This window comes from Mchenga conophoros, linkage group LG7 (genome assembly GCF_057382185.1).
Source record: "Mchenga conophoros isolate Kocher_MC1m ecotype Shallow Benthic linkage group LG7, M_conophoros_male_GT1.1, whole genome shotgun sequence".
NCBI classification, from domain to species: domain Eukaryota; kingdom Metazoa; phylum Chordata; class Actinopteri; order Cichliformes; family Cichlidae; genus Mchenga; species Mchenga conophoros.
The window spans coordinates 43,954,535-43,974,998 of NC_140532.1; the positions used below are offsets into that span (position 1 = coordinate 43,954,535).

Genomic DNA, 20,464 nt, shown 5'->3' on the forward strand with positions numbered 1-20,464 from the left:
GATGCAACTCAGTATTCTTCTTCCTCCAAACACGACGAGTTGAGTTTATACCAAAAAGTTCTATTTTGGTTTCATCTGACCACATGACATTCTCCCAATCCTCTGCTGTATCATCCATGTGCTCTCTGGCAAACTTCAGACGGGCCTGGACATGCACTGGCTTCAGCAGCGGAACACGTCTGGCACTGCGGGATTTGATTCCCTGCCGTTGTAGTGTGTTACTGATGGTGACCTTTGTTACTTTGGTCCCAGCTCTCTGCAGGTCATTCACCAGGTCCCCCCGTGTGGTTCTGGGATCTTTGCTCACCGTTCTCATGATCATTTTGACCCCACGGGATGAGATCTTGCGTGGAGCCCCAGATCGAGGGAGATTATCAGTGGTCTTGTATGTCTTCCATTTTCTGATGATTGCTCCCACAGTTGATTTTTTCACACCAAGCTGCTTGCCTATTGTAGATTCACTCTTCCCAGTCTGGTGCAGGTCTACAATACTTTTCCTGGTGTCCTTCGAAAGCTCTTTGGTCTTGGCCATGGCAGAGTTTGGAGTCTGACTGTTTGAGGCTGTGGACAGGTGTCTTTTATACAGATGATGAGTTCAAACAGGTGCCATTCATACAGGTAACGAGTGGGGGACAGAAAAGCTTCTTACAGAAGATGTTACAGGTCTGTGAGAGCCAGAGATTTTCCTTGTTTGAGGTGACCAAATACTTATTTTCCACCCTAATTTATGAATAAATTCTTTACAAATCCTACCATGTGGATTCATGGATTTTTTTTTCACATTCTGTCTCTCACAGTTGAAGTGTGCCTCTGGTGCAAATTACTGACCTCTGTCATCATTTTAAGTGGGGGAACTTGCACAATTGGTGGCTGACTAAATACTTTTTTGCCCCACTGTATATTGTCATACAGTGTTTGATATAGGTAGGTGGGTAGAGCCAAATATCTATGATATCGATACCAACCTTGGTATTGGAAAGACACTAGTGTGGTGGGATAGATATTGATTATTGCAGAAAGTTTACATCACAGTGATTTAGTCGTCATTAAAATGTGTCCAGAATTTGCAAGTTGATGATGATTCATGTCATAAATCATGGCACACTGCTCTCTCCTGCATAAGCTGCCTAAAAGTGTCAGTATAGGTATTGGCAATACTGGCCTTGTATTCACTTGGTATCAGATTGATACAAGTACTGCACGGCGCTAGTGTTTGAGTGACATCCCAAAAAGAAAACGTGCAAATTGAAACACAAAGGCTAATCAGGAGATTGTGACTGCGATGAAACGAAAACAACTTGAAACAGAGTGGGAGGTTCAGCAGGTCAGAGGTCACATGGAGGTTACTAAAACAGAAAACCTGATAGGAGTAGAGGCTGTTTATTGTGTAACCAAGAGCCTAGCCAACTTCAAACATACTGAAATCTGGTGGAAAATTGGCAAATTAACTGTCAATGCTGGTGCACAGAGCTGCAGTAACCAAAGAATATTATCATTTCACTGTATGACGTCTTTTTTTCTGTTAATGTATAAAACTTGACATGACCCAATAAATTTTAATTATATTTAGTCTATAAAGGGCAGCGATTTCTTTGCATCTTCTTGGATCTTTTGTATGAAGAGAATCTGTGGTCCTAGAACCTCAAGGCTTTGCTATCCTGCACTTCATGCTCTGCAGTACAGGCTACAAAGAGAGGAAATCATTCTTTCGGTGATTGCTTGCTTAGTTGTAACTTTTCTATAAAAGAGACTGGGGGGAACCCCGGGCTTAAACCAAACAGGTGTGTGCTATCATTTCCTATTACAAATCACAGAGTGTCAGAAAAAGCTGATGGAGCTGAGATCATCAGAGTTACATTCCCAACTACTGTTATCCTGAGGGAGAGTGATAAAGGGAACACACACACTTCCTGTTCACTGTCCATTCAATGAGCATCTGTCTGCCCCCCTGACACCTTCCACTCCTCTTCCTGTCCCACACGTGCTGCTCTGCTACTTGAAACTTCTCATCAAAGCCCCCCAAATACAGAGGGGTTACCAACTGGAATGTCCACAAGGTCTCAGACAACTAAGATGGATAATTTCCTAAATGCATGTTTCTCCCATAAAAAGTCAGCCTTCCTAAAGGAGTACTGGGTTGGATTAGTTTTACAAGAGCAGCTGTTTTGTCTGGCACTGTCCAGCAATAATTTGGTTTTGCACGCAAATGCAGACTTCAGAAAAATCATATCAGCAAATCATAATGGACCCACAAGAGCAGTGGAAGGCTCTTAATGAGATTGACGCAAGCGTGTGTGAGGAGATGACGTACGGCGAGGTGAAAGCCCCAGAAGAGTTTGCCCTGAGAGATGAAGATAAATAATAATACCACTACCCTGCTGAGGAATTCTACCAGGACCTTGTGGAGTGGGTGGTGCCAGTCATCATGGAGCTGGACAGGCGAGAGAACATCGAGCGGCAGATAACCAGTATCTGCCTGGATAAGAGTCCAGATGAGATGACCTACCTGCTAAAATGCCCACTATGCACAGTTCTCAGAGATACACTCTTGTTGTATCTTGTCCTCACATGTTCCCTTCAGGGATTTTTATCAACCAGCTGGGCTGTGTTTATTGTCATTGCTATGCTGATGATACTCAGTTGTGTGTGTGTGTGTGTGTGTGTGTGTGTGTGTGTGTGTGTGTGTGCGCGCGCGCAACTTTGCAAACTGTTGCAGGGATCTCACATATTTCAGTGTAGTGATATCATAACCTCATCCCAAATGTAATCAGGAATAATTAAACAAATAATAATTTGTCTGACTTCAAGAGCACACGAGTCCATTGACTTATGAATCATCGACTTGCAGAAACTACATATTTCCCCCCACATCCTGGTATTTTCACTTTGGTAAACCATCCTTCCAACAGCTTGAACACATCACACTCTGTTTTATCTCATTGGGTATTGACAGCTGTAACACACTTAACTTTTTTTCTTTTTTTTAAGCCAAGATGCGATGTCGTTTCTACAGTTAGTCCAAAGAGTGACTTTCTGTTATCACTTTGGTGCTGGCTTTGGGACACTCGCCTTCTGTGAAATTTAAGATGGGTTCCTGCACATATCAGTAAGCTACTGATCCCCTTATAAGTACAGCAGGCCTCTCAGAAACTCCTGTTGGTGCTCAAAGTTCAAGACTTGACGGTAACAGTTGTGCTTTGAAGGCCACACCAGCAGACTCTGCTGAGTGTTTTAAATCCTGCAAGCTTTCTCTGTTGCAGGAATTTCATTTAAGCAATTGCTCTATCATAGTTAGCCACTGTAAAGCAGGTTTTTTTCAGAACGTTCCACAAATGTTCAGTTTACTTAAGGCTGCATTTCATTTTTGTTTGTTTTTTTAAAGTCACCCCTTCTAATTTGCCCATTGGGCAGGGATGGGGGGTGGCAGGTGGGGATAAAGCTTCAGACCCTCAGTCCTTGTTACCAAAAAGCTTTACAAGAGCTTTAGAGCTCACGAAGGCAGACTATAATCTCCCAGACGCTTCACACATATGGCATCGTGAGATCATCCACCTCACTCTGCTCACCCCCCCATAAACAGCTACAGTGTATAAACAGACATCACATGAGAGATATCTGCTTACATACACATATTGTATGTGCATGCTGTTGATGTGAATCTGCTGAAAGGAAAATGGTTAAATGACTGTGAGTAAATATTGTGGATTTCATCCTTATCCACCTCTGGGATGCTCCCTTTTGAAGAAATGTTGTTATACTGGTTTTTGTACATATTTTAACATATAAAATGAGCCACATAACATAAAAGTGCATAAGAAAGCGCTGGCCCTGTATTTATAAAGTTGCAAATGTTAGCGAGATTAAGTTTCAAAATATCAGAACAATTTCTGGTGTCCAGCTCATCAGCATCTATGCTCTCTGTATTGGGTTGGGTATCTTCATGGGTTGACTTAAATTAAATGTTGTGATAGAAATTAAATTGAACACGTCTGAATTATGGGCACTATTTAAACCAGGACATTGTGCTTCATATACACTGGGGACCTTTAGCAGGGGCATGGTGCAAAATGCAGTAGCCAAGAAAACTGTGCAAGAACACTGTGGATAGAAGGTGATTGTTGTTGCTTCCAGTGTAACAAAATACATGATTGTTTCACTTTCCCGGATCATCTTTTCTTCTCAGTGTGCGCACACACACCGCTATTAGCCTGCAAAAAGCTTCACCACTGGGAGAAATAGCATTTCCAATTTAGAGCACTTATTTTCTGAAGATGATTTCACTGTTATTAAAAGACTTGTTCAGGTCACTCTACTTTTAAAGCACTCAGGAGTAGGGGTGAAACATTTTAAAAGCTAAACAAAGTATAGTGATGTCCTTGCATGCAACCGAGGCCCAGCAACAGGCGATTACACTGCTAAAGCTCAAAATTCTCATCTGCACTTTACAGAGCGTGGTTATGGGATCACGTCTGGGTCACATCTCCTCCTCTGCAGATTAGCCATAAACACAAAGTCTCCCATTACACCCTCTCTGGTCTACGATCAGGTCTAACCAGTGTCACTGAGCACTAGCAGAGGGAGAAGGTCCACAGGTGGACGGCTGGGGGGCAGGGTGGGGTTAGATTGAGGTGAAGGGTGTCGCTGGATTGGAAATAGGCAGTTCAGCCTGCATTGTTACAGCTAGCGGAGACATACACAAAAATGCTCTAATGACAGGCATCCCCTTGACAAAAACACGCACAAAATCCTTCACATAAATAAAAGAAGCCACTGTGAAGGCTTCCTGTGCAGAATGTGACATGAGGAAGCTGGGCGTGCCAAATTAAATCCTAGTATCTCCTCTAATTCAAGAAGTGTACTATCAAATGACAGAAAATAAGAAAAACTGAGACCATACAACCATCTTTTACTTTTTAATGCAGTTTTGGCTTCTCACCAGTTTAGTAAATTAAAATGTAGCAGGAGAGATTCTTGGCTGTCATGTTCTTGGACTGCAGCTGAATCTTACTGAGGGAATGAGAAGAAGAAAAAGAAGGCCTGTGTGCACGCAGAAGACTCCATTCAGAGACCAAAGGCAAATGGCTGTGTGAGGCACTTTGGATGGTGGTGTGGGAATTCGCCCTATTTGACATGCAAATTCCTCCAAGAGCTGAAAGAGCCGGAGAAACAGGTGTCCAAGGAAGTGTGCTGCTGCGTGGGTGAGGGCGGGCGGGCGGACGGGTGGGTGTGAGGGCGTTGAACGATAACACAGGAGGCATTCAAATACTGCTCGTAACTTTGGTCCCGTCTGTGTGGCACTTTATCCCCTTGTGTTTGACAGTAAATGCAGACGTAAGAGAAAGTTATCATAAAACAAAAAACCCAGGAAATGCATGTTCAAGTTTTATTGATTTAAATGGAATTTGGTGGAAAAAAAATACACATTTTAAATCAAATGAGGCAAAATATCAGAAATCTACATGCCCCTATCAAAATAAATGCTCTGTTGTTTCAAAATATAACTGTTGCAACGATTAATAATAAGCAGCATCTTATCAACTTAGTGGAGTGTGCATTTTCCAGTGGATGGAAAGCAAACTAAACGTTCTTACTCTTTAAAACGACCGGTTAACTTATTCAAATTCCTTCCCTGGACCAAAATTAACTCTTCAGGACAGCTTTTTGCAGAAACCGTTGAAGTATTGGTTAAAAAACAAAACAAAAACAAAAAACCCCACAAAAATCAAAGTTTTAAAATCTCCAATGTGACTTTAAAAAGCTCCACAGGGCATCACAAGTAAACAGTGCCTCAGAACAAATTTTTTAAAATGAACCCGTAGCATATGCTTTACAACATTGGAGTGTTTAAAAGTCAACACATACCCACAACCATTTTCCATTATAGAAATCATCGACTGAAAATAATCTCCAAAGGTATGGTGGTAACTCCAAATAAAGCCACATCTTTTGCTGGTAATGTTAAACGTTGCCTGTTTTTCCAGTTCATTTCGAATTTTTCTTCACTTGCAGCATCTCGGTTTTATACAAGTATTTACACGTCACCGTCAAAGGTTTACAGCTCCATCGGCTTTAGCCGCAGAGAACAACCCTCTAGTGCGCTCCTTTTCTTTTATTGTAATAATTATACAAATTTAAAGCAGATGAAACCTTTAAAGTGTAATTGTACAAAAACAGCTTATACTGTTTCATTTACAACATAAATAAAAACTCCACGCACTCCCAAACTGACAATACTGTCAGACACAACTGAATTACTTCCACGAATACATCTTAAAAAATAAACTTTACAAATCTTTGGCTTAGTGGCACAAAATGTCCCTGAACTATCGTCCTTCATTTGAGTGTCAAACAGCTTGCGTCGGTTTTTTCCTCTCCTTTTTCCCCTGTAAGACAAAGGCTGCTGCTCACTGACGGAGGCTGAGAGATAATCTCAGGACGCCCTCTAGTGTTCAGTGACAGCAGAGACTGACTCACTGAGGCAGCACCACAGACTCTGCAGAGTGCACGCGTAAAAACTGTGCGTCTGCGATTTAGTGCGAATAACTAAGACTAACGATACAAATCTATCCGATGGCAACGTAGTGACTGTAGGCAAAAAGGAAGTCTGGGGAAAAAAGCAAAGAGCTCCTGGCAAAAAACTCAATAATTAAGACTCAATGTTTTAAAAGATGGGAGATAATCAGAGTGCTGCTTTTAAGAGGTAACTAGCAGGAGGTGTTAACAGTTAGCTACAAGCTTTTTTTCTCCAAAAGGGAGAGATCAGCAGCCTTTACCATCAAGAGAGCTGCTCTGAAGCAATTCTGTATGCAAATGTATGGAGCAACAAAACCTATTTGAGCTTTATAGTTTTCTACTTATGGAACTTCCCAACTCTGTGATAAATAAGAGAACATATACTTTATATATAAAGAATACGTTCTTCTCTTTTCAAGAAGGTGCACAGCGTAATAAGCATTAGTGACCCTGTCAACATTACCGACGGGTGTCATTAAAATCTTTTGCCACATGTGACTATTCTCCAGTGGGCTATTTCTAATTATTTAGTACTTTAACGTTGCATTGTGATTACACTCACAGAACTCCAGTAGTGGCTCAAGCATACTGGTGGCATTAGAGGTGAAAGCAGGCGAATTTGATCATGCACTCACTAATTCTTTTTTCTTCTTCATTGTTTATCTTTTAGAGTTTGAATTAAACTTGGGGGAATCAGGACTAGACATTTATGTGTTTACATGAGTGATTATGAGGTTCATCTTTTTTTGTTGTTAAAGCCCAATGGAGATGGGCAAAATAGCCCCAAGTTCAAACGCCTGCCTGCAGGAATAAAACCTAATTTATCGGCGTCACACATTGTCGTCATCTGCTGCTGGTCCCTGGAAATGACACCTCTGAGTTCCACTTTACAAATGTGGCTGTAGGATGTAGTTAAAAAGCATAGCAACCTGTGTGAGTGAAATGACTTCAGCAGCTGCTTAGCCTAGCTGCTTAGCTGGCGTTCAGTTTTACAAACTTATGTAAAAATTCACAAACGTCTCAGTTTTATTTTTGCCCCAGACACACTGAAAGGTGTCGTCATGTCACTGCTTGGTTAGGCCTGTATGGACTTACTGCTGTTTGTAAACTGTGATAAATCTTCTCCTGCTACAGGTAGGTGTCTTGCTCTACACTGCTCAGACTCTCTTTGGACCCTTTTAGGGTTATATGTTCGAAGAGAGGTGAGGGGTCAGAGGAAGGAGCGTAAGGATTAATCAGCTCCTGTGAAGGGAATGCTGTCTTCATCTCATCTTCATCCTTAGTCTTTCTACTTCTTGTGGCTGCATTTTCTTCATTCACATCCGTCTTGGGTGCCAAGGGAGACTCCACGGTGATGGCAGGTCTTTGTTTCAGGTGTTGTTTGCTGTGTGGCTCAGAGGTCATGATGGCTTTAGCCCCGTGCATCCTGGGAGGGGATTTACAGTGCAGATCTCCGTGACTCTCCTTCCAGCGCCGGAGCTGAGCATTGTGCTCCTTCTCAATCTTTGTCTCGGATATCGTTAACTCGATAATCTGAAACACACATAAATACAGGAGTGTGAGCCACACGTGATTTAATGTCTGAGCTTTTAGTTAAAGCATTTCCATTATTGGTGTTTTCACAATCTCAGCAGTTAAAGTCTCAGAAGGGTTTGCAGGGTCAAAATAAGAAAATGGATTGCAAAGACTTAATGGTCTGTGTAGGTGTACCTCATGCACCAGGAAACTTTCTTGCATGTACTCTGGATTTATTGCTCGGAGCAGCTCCATTGTCTCATAGAGACTTTGGCAGTCCTTCAGTTTCTGCTGGGATCCCAACGTGCATTTGAGGAGGACCAGGCCCACTTTGAAGAGGATCTTCACTCCTGAGAACATACACGTCACACAAGACAACATGAGGCCAGATCAACTAACTTTCACATTTTATATTAGTAATTCATTTCTCCATAATAACCATGAGAAGTACTTTGAGTTGGGTTGGGTGACACAATGATTCAGTGCGGTGACACATTTGTATTATTTCAAAATAAAACAACAGGGAGGCTTCATGTTTTTAGTCTGTGGGTTGTTACTTGGATATTCTGATCACAGCTCACTGATCACTCTTTATCTCCGTTTTACCCCGATTAGTACCAGAGAAACCCTCCATCAGCGCATATACACTTGCCAGCCACTTCATTAGACACATCTGTTAAACTGTTCATTAACACAAACACATAAACAACCAATTACACGGCACATAAATGCAATTAGGCCTGTAGACATGGCTAAGATGACATGCTTTAAGTTAAACTCAGAAGAAAAGGTGACTTCAGTGACTTTGAATGTGGCAGATGGGCTGATGTGAGTATTTCACAAATGGGTGCGATTTTTCTGAACAATCATCTCAAAGGTTGACAGAAAATGGTCAGGTATGCAAGGTATGCAGAAAAGCATCTCTGAATGCACAACACAATAAACCTTAAAGCAGAGTGGCAGAAAACCACAGCAGGAGCCACTCCTGTCAGCTAAGAACAGGAAACTGAGGCTACAATTTATAAGGCTTCACAACAAGTAGACATCTAAAGATTTGAAAAATGTTGCTTAATCTGGTTAGTCTTGACTTCTGCTGCAGATTCTCACTCTCTTGCTCTCCCTCACACACAGCAAAAAAAAATTTTTGTGTACCTCCCTTTGTTTTGTCTTTCAGGTGATAATAATATAAATAAGATAAACAACAAAATAAAAAAGATTAACAAGAGGAGCCTACAGAGTCCATAGTGCTCCTCTTGGAAAACAAGTTGTGTTTGGCACAACAAAGCAGAGTGCCCCTTTGTGCCAACTGACCATCATTTAAATACCACTCTCTACCTGAGTATTATTACTGACCAACCCTTTATAACCACAACGTCACAAAGCTAGAATCATCTCAATCATGAGATGACATGACAATGAGTTCACTGTGCTCAAAACACAGTCACCAGAGCTCAAGAGCACCTTAGGTATGTTGTAGAACGGGAGGTTGCCATCATGGATGTGCATGAGTCTGTGATGCTATCATGTTATCAGCACCCTGTTGACTTTGTGCAACAACAATTTAAGACAGCCAGTCATTAAAAAAAGAGTTCCTAGCAAAGTGTCCTGTGCATGTAAATAGTAAATGTATTTATATAGTGCTTTTCTAGTTTTATCAACCCACTTAGATTCACGCACAAAAATAAAGGAAGGTTTGGGGGTTCAGCATCTTGCCCAAGAGCACTGATGTGCAGACTGGAAGAAGCCTGAATCGAACCACCGACCTTTCAATGGCTGAAAAACCGCCTCCCTCTCTGGAACCATCAGACCCAGCTCTTCAGGTTTTGTACTTTCTACTTGGTTTTGTTACAGTTATCTACCTTAAACTGTTACTGATTCCTGACATTAAAGTAAAATCAAAGAGGAGGATGATGGTCACATGATGGGTATTGGCGGACCGTTAAATGCTACCATTTTGTATTCATTTAATTGCTGTCTAGAGACTGATAACTTAAGCAACGGAGGGATACGTTTAAATGAAAAACCAAAAAGCACACAACTTTCAGCCAGGCCACTAATACTTCATCCTGTCTATCTCAACACTTCTCTTATTTGTCTGCACCAACTAACTCAATGCAAAGACAGGAAGTTCTTCTTAGGTGTGCCCTCAAACTCAAGTGTGGCATTTTCCACTACTGCACTGTGAACTCTCCACTCAGTCAAACAAAAATCAACCACAAGCCACATCAAACAAATCTTCCATCTGTGAGCTTAAAGTAAAACACTTCTGTTTAATAGCATTTGAATACACTATCGTATCTATCCCATCATCTCTGTAAGAGTAGCAAGTCAATGCAATGCAATTATAAAAAAGAAGAAAATCTATCAGTGTGGGGCACTTCACCTTCACACAGGAACATGTCCCAGACGCGCAGCACCGAGGCCCACGGCAGAGTGCGAGAGAAGATGCACATGAACCACTCGGTCATGCACAGGGTGGGCTCCAGCTTCTGCTTCTTTAAGTGACGGTAGGCCACAGAGGAAACCTGCTGCAGCAGAGCGTACAGAATCTCCCCGTCGAGCTGGATCGCCTCCTGTGGAGACAACATGCAAAAACAGTCAGCAGAGAAAGAACAGACTGCTTTGTCTTTGCTTAATCTGATTGTCTGATTATCTTATCCTTCTAGCCTGGTCACCACCTCAGGTAATTAGGCTGTTAGCATATCAGCATGAGTGACAGAGACAACGGCCTAAAGAGCTGTAACACTAGAGCAGCCACACGTACCATCGAGCTGAAAAAGCGAAGTTCTGGCTTTAGAAAATTAGGCCAACAGACAAGCTGTAAATATCAAACTAAACTTTGAATGACTTCAAATCTTGAAGCTGAATTTGTTTTTCTACGGGTAAAAGTCACCTTAATTCCTGGGAAAAATATCCATAAATATCAAAACTGTAAAACAAAATGATTTTTGCCCATTATGGGGTGTGTTTGGAGTCCTTAAATGACTCATTTATTTACTTGTTGGTACAAAACACATGTTCATTTTGTGTACATAGATATACACTCACCAACCACTTTATTTAGTATTAACTTGTTACAACTTTCACTGACACCTTGTTATTACCAGGTTAGCCCCCTTTCGTCTCAGCCCATATTAAATCTTTTCATCACAAAATCAAAAAGGTGGTGGAAACATTCTTCAGAGATTTTGGTGTATATTAAAATGACACCACTGCACAGTTTCTACAGGTTTGTCGGCTTCACATCCATGATGTGAACCTCCGGTACAGCCACATTCCAAGGGTGCTTATTAGATTGTGATCTGCTGAGTGTGGAAGCTATTTGAGTACAGTGAACTCAAATAACACAAAAACCCCAGTGTAAGATGACATGGGCTTTATGACATGGCACTTTCTTCTGCTGGAAGCGGCCACCAAACATGGGTACACAGACATAGACAAGGTCAGCAACAATGTTCTGACATGCTGTGGCATTTAAACATGCCCAGTTTGTCTAAGAGACAAATTATGCCAAGAAAATATCCACCTAAGAAATTTCCTGTTCTTAGGTGACAGGAACAGCGTGTGATTAGATATTTAGTGGCTGGTGAGTGTACAGATTACAGGTAGATGAATAACAGGCGGAACAATGACACTGACAGCAACATACCAGCCCTGCACTGTAGTATCCAGGAAGGTATTTTTCACAAATCTGAACAAGAACCCAGAAAGCATCCTAGGACCAAAGAAAGAGGGAGAGAGAATTAGAGGAATCACAAATTAAAGTAATAAAAAAAGTACTTTTTACATAAAGTAAAATGATGATGCCGTTGATAGAAAAATATACATTTGAAAAACAAACTTAGAAATTAACATTTTCGATTAGAACAGATGGCATCCAGTATTTTAGATTAGAAAAAGTATTAAATATTCACCTCAGCTGGCATATGCATCAGAAGTACAGCAGCGACGGGAGCCTGAGCCTGGCAGTAACCCTCATCAGGCCGATACAGAGTGTAAGCCTTCAGCACACGAAACAGGTCCTGCTGCCTATACATCAAAACAGCTGGTTTAGAAACAACGTTTGGCCTCATTAGGCGAAAAGTGGGACACATAAAAGGATTCTGGAAGCGAGGAATGGAAACGCATACCCGTGACCTCCTCTCGCTGCAAACATTTCATGGAAAGGGAACTGTCGATGAAGGTCCCGCTCAATGATATCAACCCATTTGGGATCTCCTTGCTCCTCGTCCAGTTTCTAAATAACACAATTTGGTTGGCATTTTTAACATTATGTTGTTTTGTAAAACATTCTAAGTATAGCTACAAGCCTTCTATTCCAAATAGCAACATCTGTTTGCAATTTAGTCTTTGCTAAACTATAGCAGTGTAGTTTTGGTTGCTGATCTTAACAATGCTTTTCGATGCAAAGTGCAACAGCACAGATAAAAATATTGTAACTAAAACTTTAAGTGTGTACCGTGTTTGGATGTTTACTGGCGTGCTATTGTTAAAACTGAAACAATAGACAATATCCTGGCATGCTGTCAGTGATGTGTACGTATCAGGACTCTTCCTGCACAGTTCCACCCAAAGATATTTTAGCCAGAGCTAAAACTAAAACTCTTCCTTTAACTGCATTCTTGCTTTAAGGATTTATTTAGTCGATCATTAACGACAGTTTCACATCTAAAATTGTCACAAATATGGTAAAAAATGTACAGCTGAAACTTTTTCTGTCAAAAAGTTCGTGGGGCGATCGTGGCTCAAGAGTTGGGAGTTCGCCTTGTAATCGGAAGGTTGCCGGTTCGAGCCCTGGCTTGGACAGTCTCGGTCGTTGTGTCCTTGGGCAAGACACTTCACCCGTTGCCTACTGGTGGTGGTCAGAGGGCCCGGTGGCGCCAGTGTCCGGCAGCCTCGCCTCTGTCAGTGCGCCCCAGGGTGGCTGTGGCTACAGTGTAGCTTGCCATCACCAGTGTGTGAATGTGTGTGTGTGAATGGGTGGATGACAGGTTGTGTAAAGCGCTTTGGGGTCCTTAGGGACTAGAAAAGCGCCATTTACCAAATACAGGAAGACAGACTCCCTAACTTATTTTACAAATGATTTTGCATCATATATCTTGTCCCAGGCCTGAAAAGAGTGCACTTTTTTCCCCAAATAGATAACTATATAATTACTCTAGGAAAACAATTCAGGGTGAATTTAAAGAAAAATTGATCCAAAGTGGAAAAACCCATCTCCATTCTTATGTTACAGAGCTTATGTTCTTCTCATCATACCTAGCATATACTCTGAACACATGCTAAGACTGCCTACCATGATTGGTACGTGCGACACATCTCATCACCTTCTTTTTGTAATATTTCTGTTTGTCTCTTCCTATGTTTAATGTGTAATTGTCTTTTTGTAATACGTCATCTAATATTGTCATATTATGTTTTATTTATTTGAGAATTAAAAAAAAAAAAGTCCACTTTTTAAACAACTTCCTATGACTGACCTGGAACTTGCCCTGGTTTAGCTCCCTTTTCACTTTGCCTCCAGAAAGGTAGAGCCAAGCTCGGCCTCTCAGGGATGGAGGGATCCCCTTCTGACAGCGCTCTTTCACCTGTTATACAACACATGGACAGTTCAAGAAGAAGCTGTATATAACAACTGGACATAATTAATACATCTGATGTCATTTACAGCTTATAAAGCGGACCTTCTTGTGTCTTTTGGCCATCCACTTGTCCCAGCTGTTGAGCATCTCCAACCATTTTGCCTCTCGCTGTCTCAACACCTCAGGTGGGACCTCTTCAGCACTGTGGAGGAGGAAACAATTAAACTGATAGAGGCAAACAAATTATTCTCAGCCCTGACTGACAATGGTTTCACTCTTCTGTGCCATGTCCAGTAATCCTGTCATCATAGAGGGCAGGAATCTCTTCCTTGTACGTGTAGGAAACCTAACCTCAGGCTAAGCAGTTAAACACTGGCAATCAGCAAAGAAGTGGATGGAAAACAGGAAGCTGTGGGAGAACTTTCCCTTTGTTCAGCTTACTACTCAAAACATTTACTAATCTCTCACCTCACTGCAGAGCTGCTGAAGACCTGAGCTGTCACATTTGACACACACAAAAACAACCAAAGAAACCTGGTCTATTTATTTATATGATTAACTTTACAACTTACTGCAGTGCCGTTATTAAAGCAAGCTCAAACAATGCCACTTACACCAATGTTATCTAATAACCCCAAAGAACAAGATAAGGACAGACTGCATTGTGTCTTCAAAACAGTAAAAAACACTAAACATTTTGTTGTTGACAGGTCAGCCTGCTTGGCTGAATCTGTTTTTCTTCATTTATTTGAAAAATGAGTCATATTACTTGGTTTATAAGGAAAATTAAATTAAATGAATTAATTAAAGCAAACAAACAAACTTTCTGCCAAACTTTGCCTATGTTCAAGGCAAAGTCCAAGACTAGCTTTAAGAGCAAGGAAGATAGACAAACCAGGATGGTGTGCAGACCCAGAAGTGAAAGCTAGCTTTTGAGGAGGGCTTTATTAAAGGGGACTTACAGCATTATACACAAACATGTACAGTAACAAAGGTAGATATTTGTATGTCAGCTAACAAGGTCAGCATATGTGCAAGCAATCCTTGTGATCCAAAATGTCAGGATTTATATTGCACCAAACACACTTTTTCAGACCCTTTTTTTACTCTTAGGTCTGTATGATGACCACACAAAGGTGAGTGTGACAAAGGGAAAAAAACAAAAAAGCTACCTCCTATTCCTACCTTCTGTTTACAAGGGTCAACCAATCAGAAGAAACTTGTCTTAAAAGAACTGTGTGTCCTTAAAAAGAGAGGAGCTACCATGACTTCTTTTGAGGTTGAATTGAGGGGCTGCACCAAGTCCCAGTATAAGAGAAATATAATGATTTTGAACTGTGGATGATGGAAATGTGGCTCCTTTGGCTCCACAGGGATGGATGGTGAAGGTATAGAGAGCAAATTTAGCAGTGGAAGAAACTTTTCTCCCACTCCCACTTGTTATTACCAAACAATTCACAATTGAAATTCCTGTCTGATGTCATTTCTTTTGGAATATCTCAAATATTATTCACTAGAATACATTTGTTTCCCCATTTTCAAGCCTTAATATTTTTAATACCATTCATGTCATTTGGGTAAATTGATGGTATAGAGCACACCTCATATATGGGAATCTGTGTAACAAATTTCAACCCCCTCTTTAAAACTGTTCTGTCTACAGGGTTTCTAAAACACTAGTGCAGGCTGTACTATCAGATTTTCAAGCAAATGCAAGAATTTGATGTTGAACTTCAGCTACATTTTTGAAATTCCACATTCATTAAATCATAGTAGCAGATATTTGGCCTAAAAAATGTGATTGACATAATTTAAGCAGCTCCCTAGGTATACCCGTTTAAAAATGGCTCCACAGAAACCCATCTTCATCACAATATGTTAGTTTACTTATTGAAAAACAACAGTAATCTGGGAGTTCTTCTACTAAGAAGTATAGATATCATTACCCAAGATCCCGCTGCTCCCCCATGGAAAGGTGGTTAGGCTGAAGGAACTTGGTCCGTTCACATGAAATGACCCTTATCTAATTCAGGGTCATTTCCCAGAGCCATAATGGGATGAAATGTGTGATACACCTATGGCCAATTAACCTAACAGGCATGTCTTGACTCTGGGAGGAAGCCAGAGTAGAGTGAACCCACCCAGCTGCAGACAGAACATGGAAACTTTGAACCAAGAAATGTCTTCCTGTGAAGTGACAGTGCCAAGTTACTGAATATTAATGCCAGTGAGAAAAATACAACAAAGAAGGAATCCGGTCTCTCTCACTTTGGTGCCAGAGAGCTGTTGAGCAAGAAAAGTAGGAACACAGAATACAGACTAACACAAATAGCTTGGGATGAATGGAGAGTAGGGCTGCCACGATTTGTCGACTAGTCACGATTACGTCGACTATCAAAATCGTCGACGACTGATTTAATAGTCGACGCGTCGTTTGAAGCTTTGTAAGATCACAAAAGACGCAGGAATAAGTAGTAGGATTTAAGAGTGTAATAACGGACTGAAACAGAAGATGGCAGCATTGCATGTACAAGGATGTCAGCTACCGTTAAACCCCGAAGAAGAAGCAGCTGTGTCCCAGAATTCATAGCGCGGCCCAGCGCAGTTTCCAACAATGGCGGCAGCTAGTTAGTTTTAATGTTACTCTTATTATTCTTTCTGGGTCACAAAATAAACGTTTAACATATTTTCAGCCGAGAATGTAACTGTGTAAACCTCAAATATCTGCTCAGTTTATCAGGACACCACATATTTTCAAAAGCGCTCCGACGTTTTCGGAGACATCTGTTACCCACTAGCTCGATAGAGAGCCGGGGGCTAGGCTCACTAGCGCCGCGAGAACACCGGACTCCCCGCAAATCGTTTTCAAACCCACCGCCGTCTTTCGCTACTCAGGTTAAATATATATGAGTCACTTAGATAACTTAAAATGTTATTGTTTGGCTTTTTTTTTAGTATTTTATTTGTTCCTGAGTAAATCAGTTTGTCTGAGATTAAAGTTATAGTTTTTACACAGCTGAATAAACGTCAAGCAGACAGCTGATTATCAGAAGTGTGAGATGCTCCAGAATATACTCCAGTGTCCTGTTATATTTTAGATAGCAAGGAGTTTATTAAACTTCACCGAAACAATCTGCAAATTTCATTAAAATTTAATAAACTATCATCTTGTCTTTATTTTTAGTTAGCACAGACCTTAAACACTTAAAGCTGTAAGCTAATGATAGTTATATAAGAGCAGATGCTGCTGGTGCAATAAGCTGTAGTTTTACGTCCAATGGATGATGATCTGATTAGTCGACTAATCGCAAAAATAATCGGTGACTAGTCGACTATCAAAATAATCGTTTGTGGCAGCCCTAATGGAGAGCAGAGGCCCCAGTCCGCGAGATCTTCAACGCACACCTCCGGCAGAGCTTCAACAGCATTCCGAGGGAGACTGGGGACATTGAGTCCGAATGGACCATGTTCAGCGTCTCCATTGCCGAAGCTGCTGCATTGAGCTGCGGCCGCAAGGTGGTTGGTGCCTGCCGTGGTGGTAATCCCCGAACCAAATGGTGGACACCAGAGGTGAAGGGAGCCACTAGGCTGAAGAAGGAGTCCTATCGGGCTTGGTTAGCCTGTGGGACTCCGGAGGCAGCCGACAGGTATCGACAGGCCAAGCGGAATGCGGCTCGGGCAGTGGCTGAAGCAAAAACTCGGGTGTGGGATGAGTTCGGAGAGGCCATGGAAAAAGACATTCGGACTGCCTCGAAGAGATTCTGGCAAACCGTCAGACGTCTCAGGAGGGGAAAGCGGTGCTCTACCTGCACTGTGTATAGTGCTGGTGGAGCGCTGCTGACGTCGACTGAGAAAATTGTCAGGCGGTGGAAGGAATACTTCGAGGACCTCCTTAATCCCACTGACATGTCTTCCGAGGAGGAAGCAGAGTCTGGGGATGAGGGGAATGACCCGCCAATTTCCGGGGGCAAGGTCACTGAGGCAGTTAAACAACTCCTTGGTGGCAGAGCCCCTGGTGTTGATGAGGTCCGCCCCGAGTTCCTGAAGGCTCTGGACGTTGTAGGGCTGTCCTGGTTGACACGCCTCTGCAATGTTGCGTGGAGATCAGGGGCAGTACCTGTGGACTGGCAGACCGGGGTGGTGGTCCCCATCTTTAAGAAAGGGGACCGGAGGGTGTGTTCCAACTACAGGGGGATCACATTCCTCAGCCTCCCTGGGAAAGTCTATGCCAGGGTGCTGGAAAGGAGAGTTCGTCCGTTAGTCGAACCTCGGATACAGGAGGAACAATGCGGTTTTCATCCTGGTCGCGGAACACTGGACCAGCTCTTTATCCTCTCCAGGATACTTGAGGGTGCATGGGAGTTTGCCCAACCAGTCTACATGTGTTTTGTGGACTTGGAGAAGGCATTCGACCATGTCCCTCGGGGTGTCCTGTGGGAGGTGTTGCGGGAATATGGGGTGTCTGGCCCATTGCTACGGGCCATTCGATCCCTATACAACCGTTGCAAGAGCTTGGTTCGCATTGCTGGCAATAAGTCGGACTCGTTCCCGGTGGGTGATGGGCTCCGCCAGGGCTGCCCTTTGTCTCCGGTTCTGTTCATAATTTTTATGGACAGGATTTCTAGGCGCAGCCAAGTGGCGGAGGGCTTTCGCTTTGGTGGCCTCAGAATCTCATCTCTGATTTTTGCAGATGATGTGGTTCTGTTGGCTTCATCGGGTGAGGGCCTCCAGCTCGCACTGGAACGGTTCGCAGCCGAGTGTGAAGCAGCGGGAATGAGGATCAGCACCTCCAAATCTGAGGCCATGGTTCTCAGCCGGAAAAGGGTGGAGTGCCCACTCCGGGTCGGGGATGAGTTCCTGCCCCAAGTGGAGGAGTTCAAGTATCTCGGGGTCTTGTTCGCGAGTGATGGGAGAAGGGAGCTGGAGATCGACAGACGGATTGGGGCTGCAGCTGCAGTAATGCGGATGCTGCACCGGTCCGTCGTGGTGAAGAGGGAGCTGAGTGTAAAAGCGAAGCTCTCAATTTACCGGTCGATCTACGTCCCTACCCTCACCTATGGCCACGAGCTGTGGGTAGTGACCGAAAGAACGAGATCGCGGATACAAGCGGCAGAAATGAGCTTCCTCCGAAGGGTGGCTGGCCTCTCCCTTAGAGATAGGGTGAGAAGTTCGGCCATCCGGGAGGGGCTCAGAGTAGAGCAGCTGCTGCTCCACATCGAAAGGAGCCAGCTGAGGTGGTTCGGGCATCTGACAAGGATGCCCCCTGGGCGCCTCCTGGGTGAGGTGTTCCAGGCATGTCCCACCGGGAGGAGGCCCCGGGGCAGACCCAGGACACGCTGGAGAGATTATATCTCTCGGCTGGCCTGGGAACGCCTTGGTATTCCCCCGGATAAGCTGGAGGAGGTGGCTGGGGAGAGGGAGGTCTGGGCCTCTTTGCTTAGGCTGCTGCCCCCGCGACCCGGCCCCGGACAAAGCGGATGAAGATGGATGGATGGATGGGTTGGATGAATGGAGAGCCAGTTCCATCAGAAACAAACTGACCAATCCACTGAATCGTAACCCTCCTTTTTAACAATGCGGCCATTTTTTTCCTGACAGTGATGCATTACAAAACAGTGACGTCAAACTCAGGGCAGTGTACACTATTGCACATACGGGCTTTATTTCTGCTGTTTCTACGCCGTGGTGTGAAATAGAGATGATACAGCAGCTGTGCTGATGCTGAAGAGCATGTAACAATGCACTGAAACCAAATCCAGTCTTATCACGGTGCATCTCAAAAGATTACAATGGTATAATATCCTTTTGCAACGAATAATTAAATACACTTTTTTTACTAAAAAACTTTCACCCTGATGCACAAGTCATAAGGTCAAGGGATCATCAGCGCACTCTGGTTCACTTTGAGGCAAACAACAGTAACAATAAAAAGCAGTGAACCATTAAACCAGGTGGGGTTGGGTTAAACTGTAAAGCAATGTGTTTACCGTGTACAGTTTGAAGCCATCCAACCTTAACTTTTCTTCTTTTGACTATAAACAAACTCATTATTGATAAATATTACAGCGTCAGTGGGGGAAAGAAGCCATCTGAGCCGCAGAGAAGACTGAGTTTTATTCGCGTTTATCCATCTCAGTCAAAGAAGAAAAGGGACAAGGAAACCTTTATGAATTACTCCATTGATTTCGAGGGCTAAATAAAATATCAGTTATGTTAAACGACACTTACGAGTCTCCAGCGTATTGCTGGGCTCCTCCTGTGAATCCGTACTTGTCCACCTGGGTCTCTCCGGGGACGACATTGCCGTTTACCTCTGGGTCTAATCCGTGCGAGGAGCCCGTTCCATTTTCTGTCAGCTTCTCTGGGTTGTCTCGCAAATTAAGTCCATTGCTCAGCTCCGTTCTGGCCATTGAGCCAACATTTATCTTAGCGTAAGCCGCCTACAGGGTCTTCAGAAGAAAAGCTGCCACTTTAATGCCGTCCATGGGAGCCGCCTGCTAGCTACGGTTGCTACTGAGATAGCTGCTAGCTCGCTAACGCTACAACAGCCACTTGAGTTTTTTTTTTTTTATGTACATCCCCCTCTCCTCCACATAATTAACGCTCCACTCACACTCTAAATCGCACCTCGATGACCGCTTAATTAGCAGCAAAGTATCTGTTTGCTAATCGCCCAAAGTTACTGTGCTAGCATCACACAACTGTCAGCTGACACACACCTAGTTTCTGTGCTGTCAGCAGGAATGTGAGTTAGCTGCTGGCTACAAGGAAGAGAAAAGCTGTCTTGCCCCGAAGAGCGTAGTAAACAAAACATCCATGGAATCTTGTGACTCCCTGTTGCCACCTAATGCTGG

The 20,464-nt window shown here is 43.0% G+C and overlaps 1 protein-coding gene across 1 annotated transcript; it reads right to left on the reverse strand.

The window, feature by feature from the left end:
• Window positions 1–5,371: 5,371 nt before the first annotated feature.
• Window positions 5,372–20,415, reverse strand: LOC146570798 (TBC1 domain family member 10A-like). The gene is made up of 9 exons (XM_085279470.1): window positions 19,839–20,415; window positions 13,713–13,812; window positions 13,509–13,616; window positions 12,159–12,265; window positions 11,943–12,057; window positions 11,678–11,743; window positions 10,412–10,601; window positions 8,224–8,378; window positions 5,372–8,046 (listed from the first exon to the last, which is right to left on the reverse strand). The coding sequence occupies exons 1-9, from the start codon at window positions 20,018–20,020 to the stop codon at window positions 7,642–7,644; spliced, it is 1,428 nt and encodes a 475-aa protein (XP_085135596.1). The 5' UTR covers window positions 20,021–20,415; the 3' UTR covers window positions 5,372–7,641.
• Between the last annotated feature and the right edge of the window lie 49 nt (window positions 20,416–20,464).